Below are 8,607 nucleotides of genomic sequence, written 5' to 3'. Positions count from 1 at the left end.
TTCCTGTTTGAAATAACTAGAGTGGTTTCTGTTTTCTGACTGAACCTTGATTAATACATCTCCCAAATCAAAACTCTTAGTATAAAAACCTTCAACATACCATATAAGCCTTATTATTATTTTTTTTTTTTTGAGACGGAGTTTCGCGCTGTCACCCAGGCTGGAGTGAGTGGCATGATCTCAGCTCACTGCAACCTCTGCCTCCCAGGTTCAAGTGATTCTCCTGCCTCAGCCTCCTGAGTAGCTGGGACTACAGGCGCCCGCCACCACACCCGGCTAACTTTTTGTATTTTTAGTAGAGATGGGGTTTCACCATATTGGCCAGGCTTGTCTTAAACTCCTGACCTTGTGATTTGCCCATCTCAGCCTCCCAAAGTGCTGGGATTACAGGAGTGAGCCACCGTGCCCAGCCAGGCCTTTTTCTTTAAAAACAAACAAACAAACAAACAAACAGTCTCACCCCTCCTTACCTCTGTAGCCACTCTGTGCCCCTTCCGCTACCAGAGAGTACCACCACCATTTATTAGATATTTATGCTATGTGTCAGGCATTTTTCTAAGCATGTCACATTATTTCACAGGCTATGTTTGTTTTACTTATGAATTACTGGGCACATTTCTCTACCAGAGTGTTTTTATGACCTATACAGATGATTTTGTAGTTTAAACTTTTAGAATTTTTTAGCTTTGTTTTTTAAACTGTTATGATCTTAAAGATATAGGGAGACATAAAGTTATATATACATATATAATTTGCATTCAGTTAAGAAAACAAAACTGTTAAAAATACATAAGGTTACAAAGAAAGCTAGTTTTATTTATATATAGAGAGAGAGTCATCAAAATATAAAAGCAAATTCTTTTTTTTTTGAAGCAGGGTCTTGCTCTATTGCCCAGGCTGGAGTACAGTGGCACGATCATGGCTTACTGCAACATCTGCCTTCTGGGCTCAAGTGATCCTCCTGCCTCAGCTTCCTGAGTAGCTGGGACCACAGGCATAAGCCACTATGCCTGGCTAACTTTTTAACTTTTTGTAGAGACAGGGTCTCACTGTATTGCCCAGGTGGGTCTTAAATTCCTGGGCTGAAGTGATCTTCCTGCCTTGGCCTCCCTAAGTTTTGGAACAACAGGTGTGAGCCACCTCACTGGGCCAGCAAATTCCTGATAAAGAATAGATGTGCTTCTTTAATAAGGCACTAAATATTAGGTTGGTGCAAAAGTTATCATGGTTTTTGCCATTAAAAGGAATGGCAAAAACCACGATAACTTTTGCACCCACTTTTAACAAGCTCCAGTTCTAACAGCTATCTTAATTTTGAAGTAGTGATGAGTGTGTGCAAAATAAATGTTGAGGCATTGCAAAAACAACAACAAAAATGACTGATGGTTTCATTAGCACCTTTAAAGAACAGGGTTAGTAAAAAGGGGGAAACAATTCAACTGGCTAATTTTTCCCCTTGATGTAAAGCTCCAGAATTCAAAAGCAGGTACAAGACACATCCTTTTAGTAAGGCTGGAGATTTGCAAGATGGCTTCCAGCCTAATGCTTTTAGCATGTTCATGCAAAGTTGGCTGTGCCAGCAGAACCGCTGCTGAGCAGCTTGGACCTCTCTGGCTGTACCCCTTAGCCATCTTGCAATACAGTGGAATGGGGCAGGAGGAAACCTTGTGATGTCTGGTCTCCAAGGCAAAGCAAGTCAGGAGGAAGAATGGGAAACTGATTCGAAGGGAAGGAATGTACTGAGACACCTCAGGGCTTGGCATGCTCATCCATCTGTCTCTAACCCATCAGAAAAGGTGATGTAATTACAATAGCATGGAGAGTCTTGGGACAGAATTGAAGAGGCATTTTCCCCATAACTGCTTCCTTGATTGTCCTCTCCACCAAATGTCCACCCTCCAGGACTGATATTCAAAATATTTGACAAGTGGTAACAAATGGTCACAGACCAATCAGGATAATTGCCAGCTACAATACTAGAATAGAGTCCTAGAGGTCTCCTGCTGTGGTAGACATTACTTGCTGGATTGTGGGGAGGTCCTGGGGTGAGACTGAGGCAGTAGCTCTTGAACAACTGGCATAGTGGATGTTCCACTCCTCCATTAACAACTTAAGTAACTGTCCCAGTATACATCACCCCAAAGGCAGGGCAGAGTGAAAAAGAAAGCAGAATCTCTTAATGCTATATGAATTAAAGATTGGGCAAGCGGTTGATGCTTGCATTCATGGGGCACCTTGCCAATTTCACAGGTAGGAATTTCTTCTCCTGGCAGAAGACAAGGGCCAAAAATGATTTCAGCACATACCACTCCAAGAGTATTTTCAAATTTGTACTCTAAAAAGCTGCCTAACTGAAAGCAAGGCTACATTTGGATTAAAATCCTGATCCCCAACTTTTCACCATCTAAGAAGAAGCAAAGAAAGCAAAATACCTGAGATTGAGACCAAAAGGTATTAGCCTACACTGCCAGCTGCCCAGCTCTGAACAGTGAGGTCTACCTGTCAGGTAAAGAGCTTTCTCCTTGGACTGGGCACCATAAAATCCTCCTTCTGTAGACCCATCCATCAGTTCATGGTTAGCTCAATTCCTCTTCCCATGAGGAGAAGGCTTCTAAACAGAGGAGGGAATTGGGTAATCTAGGCCCTGGGGCCCAGCCTTGACTAGGAAGAAAAAAAATTATTGAGCTGTGTATGGGGCTCCTGAACAGTAAGAGGGGAGATGAGCCATTTTAACAAAAACCATTAATTTTTTATTAAATTTGTAGTCAAATATGACAATATTTTTTTCTTTCATAAAAACAAGCAACATAAATATTTATAACATTATCAGTTTGGGAAAAGACAAAGAAAGGAAAAATGAATAAAAGCGATCAAAAGACAAATTCAAACATAGAATAAATATACCCTGTTAACATGCATGCTTAGCCCTGTGGCTGCTGCTAGAGTACCAGGCCCTGAGCCTCACAATCACAGTTCAAAATCTCCTCCAGCTTCAACATATCCAAGGCGGGGATTTTGGCAACTTCAAAGAAGACCCTGCAAAAGGAAGAGGGGTCTCCTCAGTATAGAATAGCGCAAATACAATCAGGCTCCATGGAACAAGTGGGACATACGGCCCTTAGTTCCCTATCTTGCTTTAACCCTAGAGTAGAAAGGAAGGTGAAAAGTGCCTGAATCTTTTTCTCTTAAGTGAGGCTAGTCTCGGTCTAGTATTTTAAAGCCTCCCAATAAATGAACACAAACCCAACCTCATCCGGGGCTTAGTACTTACGGGTGAGAATACTTGTAATACACAGCCTTGAGACTATCATAAGAACTGAAAGTCAGCAGTTTGTTCAGCTGTCTGACCAAGGGGTGAAGCTCAGAGATACTGTAGCCGCTGTAATACTCCAGGAAGGGAACCTGGAAGAAGCAGCATGAATAGTGATTTCTACTATAGGAAGCACACCCTTCCTCCATCTCTGCTATCCCAAGTCTAAGCTTCCCACACATGGTTTAAACAGAGATGACATTCAAAACATTTCAAAGACTCACACCGTCTGGATGCTGATCAATAATTATACTATGCTATATAGAAGAATAGATTCCAGCCACAAACTACTGGGATGGCTATATCCATATGTACCAGTTAGATATTAGCTCTTGGCCAGGTGTGGTAGGGATCATGCCTGTAATCTCAGCATATTAGAAGCTCAAGGCAGGAGGACTGCTTGAGCCTAGGAATTCAAGACCAGTTTGGGCAACACAGCAAGACCCTATCTCTATAAAAAAATTTTTAAATTATCTGGGCATGGTGGTGTAGACCTGTAGTCCCAGCTACTCGGGAGGCTGAGGCAGGAGGATCGCTTGAGCCCAGGAGTTCGAGGCTGCAGTGAACTATGATTGCACCACTGCACTCCAGCCTGGGTAACAGAGCAAGACCCTATCTCTTAAAAAAAAAAAAAAGATATTAGCCCTGGTCACAGATGTTCATGTAAGCAGAAATTCACCAGTCCTAAGGAACAGGACTGATTTTGTAATTTGCTCACTCTCAGGTCCAGAGCTAATGGCCAGGTAAACCCCAGAACAAAGTTTAGGTGCCAACTCAACAGCCAACAGGAACTTAAGGCTGATCCTCCTCTCTGGCTCTAACAGCTATCATTCCACAGGTTCATTTTCTCACTCAGCTAAGAATGCCTATTATGTGGCAGAAGCGGTATAGCAGTGTTTAAGAGCAGAGGTCCTGGAGGCAAAATGCTTCAGGTCAAATTTCAGTTCCCCTAACAGCTTGGCCTTGAGCCAGTTAATTAACCTCTTGGGGCCTCAGTTTCCCAATCTGCCAAATGGGGATTATTACAGTAATTCTATCATAGGGTTAAATGTGTGTGTGTGTGTGTGTGTGTATTTGTGTATGTGTGTATCATACATAGAACAGAGTCTGGAACATAGTAAGTACCCAAACAATGCTAACTAGGATTACCAAGCCCTATATGTAGGATCCTGGGAACACAAAAATGAATGAGGGACCTGCCCTTGAGGAGTCTGTAGTCTAGTAGAGGAGACAGATGTGCAAACAGCGAGTTAAAAAATGTGTGATAAGTGCTATAATGGAAGTGAGCATAGGACACTGGAGGAACACAGCAGCAGGACCCATGGACTCTGTCAGGAGAGTCACAGAAAGCTTCACAGAGGACAGCACGTCCACAATGGTTGGTGAAGTGGGGAGCTCAACACACAGAGAAAGGAAGAGGATTTATAAGTCAGTGATTTCCTCAAAATGTCTTATTTTCCTTGAACTCCTCTTTTTCAAGTGTCTTACCTGGAAGCCCAAATAGCTTACCTGGAAGTGGGGGTGGGAGCTAAGAAGCCCACGAATTTGGATCCCTTTATCTTTTACATGGTCCCTGAGAGACTTCTGCAGGAAACCCAGGGCTCCCCCAAATACTGTTTGGAAACCACCACCACCACCACAGGCAAAGGGCAGTCATTGGCGTGCTGAGTAGGGGAGTAACACAAGGGGGTAATGGAGTAGACTGGATGTGTTAAATAAGATTAAAAGGCCCCAGTGCCACTGTGTCAGTTCAGACCTTCAAATGCTTCACCTTGACTATGTTACAATAGCCTGCTCACTGGTGTTCCCACCTTTATATTCTCTCTCATTTACTCTACCTTCTCTTTTGCTATGCCAGTACTGTTTCTAAAATACACAAACAGGAGCAGGTCACCTCCCTGCCTAAAAAACCTTCAGTGCCTTAGTGTAAAGTGGGTGTCTCAGCGTGGTATACAAGGTCTTTCCTTCACAATCTGACCATGATCTACCATTCTGGTCTCATCTGTCACTATTAACATCATTAGCACCTCTTCTTTTACTATACTCTCTGTTCTATCCATAGGGGATGTCTTATTCTGCCCTAAACACAACACACTCCTTCCTTAATGCCTTCACGTCTTTTTTTTTTTCTTTTATTATTATTATTATTATTATTATTATTATACTTTTATGTGCAGGTAAGTTACATATGTATACATGTGCCATGCTGGTGCGCTGCACCCACCAACTCGTCATCTAGCATTAGGTATATCTCCCAATGCTATCCCTCCCCCCTCCCCCCACCCCACAACAGTCCCCAGAGTGTGATGTTCCCCTTCCTGTGTCCATGTGTTCTCATTGTTCAATTCCCACCTATGAGTGAGAATATGCGGTGTTTGGTTTTTTGTTCTTGCGATAGTTTACTGAGAATGATGATTTCCAATTTCATCCATGTCCCTACAAAGGACGTGAACTCATCATTTTTTATGGCTGCATAGTATTCCATGGTGTATATGTGCCACATTTTCTTAATCCAGTCTATCATTGTTGGACATTTGGGTTTGTTCCAAGTCTGCTCCCTCTACCTAGAATGTCTCCTCTCACAAGTTCCTGCATACGTTTCAAGACCCAGCTCAAAAGTCACCTCTTCTGTGAAGCCTTCCTTATCTATAGGAGAGGCAGTATACTAACAGAGGATTGTGGAGTCAGACTACCCGAGTTCAGATTCGGGCTGACATTTAGCTGATATGCCCTGGTTTAGTCACCAAGTGTGAAAACACTGAAATATTTCTATCTTAGTTGGCACACAGTTTGCTTCCCTGAACCCATCAGCTGTCCCCCTCATGGCCCACTGGACTTCCATGGGATCCAAGGGTCAAAGGCTGGTTCAGCATGGGGCCTCCAGACCCTTAGCTCCAGTGCTGTGGCCATGCCCATTTCGATTACACAGTTGGTTTGGATTGTGAACACCACTCCTAGTTTCCAAAGCCTAGCTCCACCTCTCATCAGCTGTGTAAACATGGGAGTTATTTCTTATCTGCAAAACAGGGATAACGGTACTATCGTGTGGGATTGTTGTGGAGATTAAATGAGTTAATACACAAAGTGCTTAGATCACCGTCTAAACACTCAATAAATGCCAGTCATGATTATTATGTATTCTTTTTCATCATCACTATCATTTATTGGATGCTTTCTCTGTTTCAAGAAATTTCACTACGGCTTGTCCAAGTTCACATAACTACTTTATGTGGTTCTTTCTCAGCCCACAGAGGTTCTTCCCTCAGTGGCTCCAGGATTTTTAGGTAGGAGGAGCTCAGAAGTGTTTGCGCAGAGGGGCTGCATTTGCAAGCATACTCCTGCTACTTGGATTACATATTATACATATCATTAATAAGAATGCAAAAGTATCTAAAGTTGATTTTACCCCCAACTTTTCATAAAATTGAGAAAGCATCAAATATGAGTTTTATTTGTATTGGAGCAGGAGGCTTTGAGAGCCTTCTTCAGAGAAGAACACTATAGTCATGCCCCTAAGTGCCACTTTTGTAGACACAGACAGTTGCTTTCACTACTCTTCTCTGGCTCAGTGCTTTTCAAACCCTGTTCCAACAAGCTCCCTCAGGGGCCAGTCTTGCTGAGGGGATTGCAAGAGGCAAGAGGGGAACAGGGCTGGGGATAAGAAGCAGGGTCACACTACGCCGTATGACAACCAGAATACCTTCACAGTAGTCTGGTATGTAATATTGAGCTTTCAGGTGAGCTTTCTTTGGAACAAAGGGTACTTTGATTATGAAAAATGGCATAATTCAAAACTATTGCTGTAGAAGCCCTTGCCCCAAGTTGTCCAGGTGTTAGAGTTCATAATTGTGAATATGTGTCAGTTTTGTCCCCAAGAGCTTCCCGTGGCCTTAATTTACACCTTCCCCCTGAGCTGACCTTCTGCTTTTTAAATCTCTACCCCTATACCCCGGTCTCGCAAGTGTTTACCCAGTATCCGAGCTTCTTCATGTAGAGGGCCAGGAGTAAGGAGGCAGCAGCTAGCTTGGAAGCCTTCTCCTGGACATAGTGGTATTCCTGCAGGGTCATCTCGCAGATGTAGCGGGACAAGGTCAGTGTCTTCATGTTGGTGTGGATACACTAAAGGCAATGAGAAGACTGGCTCAGAAATCAATTTAGAAAACTGGCACTAAGCAGAGGACTCCCTCTCCAGTTACATCATCCCGAGCCTCAGTGGCCCTCTGTTTGAGTAATGTGCCTTTCTCCTGCAACCATAACTCACCTCATCTTCCCTACCCACAAAAACAGACTCTTTAGGGGGGATTCTGAAACAGTCAGTGGGATTTGCCACCTTTAGGATTTTAATCAAATTACCAACTGTGTGTATGGTACTGGCCCACATCCCCCCTTGCTATATGGGTCATTCTTTAAAGAGCCAAAGTCCTCCCACCGTGACTCTGTTCCTGGTCCTCCCTAGAAGGTGTTCCATACTTCAAAACAACCTTTTCCCTTTTCTTGTTTAAACTTATTTTTAAAAAATTACAACCTATCACACACACAAAGAGAAAAGTACATCGCACACATTTGCACAATACAATGAATTATAAAGTGACCTCCCTTGTAACCAATACTCAGGCAAAGAATGAGAATATTGCCAGCATCCCCCCACAAAGTTTTCCATGTGTCCCTTCCTGATCAAAGAAACGTTTCTCCTCCCCAACTCTGGCCTCACTTCAAAACCTTATAGGCACACTGTGGAAATCTGCAACTCACCCCCGCCCACCTCCCACTATTTCATAAAGATTGCCAAGCTTTAACCTAGGAGATTGGATGGAAGGAGAAAGCTCCCTGCTGCCTGTTGTCCCTTTCTCCTTTCCTACCACTCAGGCAGCTACTCTGGGTATAAAGGAGACTAACTCAGCAGTGGGAGAATGAAGATGTGTCTCTTCTCTCTTACCCTAGCATATCTGCGCAGAAAATGATAGGCAACGGGAATGTTAATGTCACATTTGAGGACGTTCAGGATGTTGATTTCCATGCTGAGCATCTCATATCGCTGATAATTATCATCACAGATGTACACAAAGTCATCCACACGAGGTGGGTTGTGCTCCTATGGGTGGAGAGGAGAGGAGGTGACAACCAGACAGACAACCCATCCTTTCTGCTTAGAGGTAAAAGTCAGCGGGGAGAAGGGTGAAGGATTTCCTGGCATAAATCTTCAGGGTAGCTCTGAGACTCAGCTTCTGGTTGATGTGAGTGGCTCATCAGAAAAAGTAAACCAAAGAAAGGACAGGAGAGGCCTGCCCCAAAACTGT

The 8,607-nt window shown here is 43.4% G+C and overlaps 1 protein-coding gene across 1 annotated transcript in view; it reads right to left on the bottom strand.

The window, feature by feature from the left end:
- Window positions 1–2,727: 2,727 nt before the first annotated feature.
- CCNB3 (cyclin B3) overlaps window positions 2,728–8,607 on the bottom strand; it is a 96,297-nt gene continuing 90,417 nt past the window's right edge. Inside the window, exons 9-12 of the mRNA XM_054544556.1 lie at window positions 8,247–8,402; window positions 7,280–7,429; window positions 3,272–3,402; window positions 2,728–3,036 (exon numbers count right to left, since the gene is read on the bottom strand). Of these exons, the coding sequence (XP_054400531.1) occupies window positions 2,940–3,036; window positions 3,272–3,402; window positions 7,280–7,429; window positions 8,247–8,402 (534 nt within the window). The 3' untranslated portion in view covers window positions 2,728–2,939. The remainder of the gene's footprint in view (window positions 3,037–3,271; window positions 3,403–7,279; window positions 7,430–8,246; window positions 8,403–8,607) is intronic.

The sequence above is a fragment of the Pongo abelii genome, chromosome X, assembly GCF_028885655.2.
Source record: "Pongo abelii isolate AG06213 chromosome X, NHGRI_mPonAbe1-v2.0_pri, whole genome shotgun sequence".
Taxonomy (NCBI): domain Eukaryota; kingdom Metazoa; phylum Chordata; class Mammalia; order Primates; family Hominidae; genus Pongo; species Pongo abelii.
This window is presented reverse-complemented; position numbering and strand designations above follow the sequence as displayed.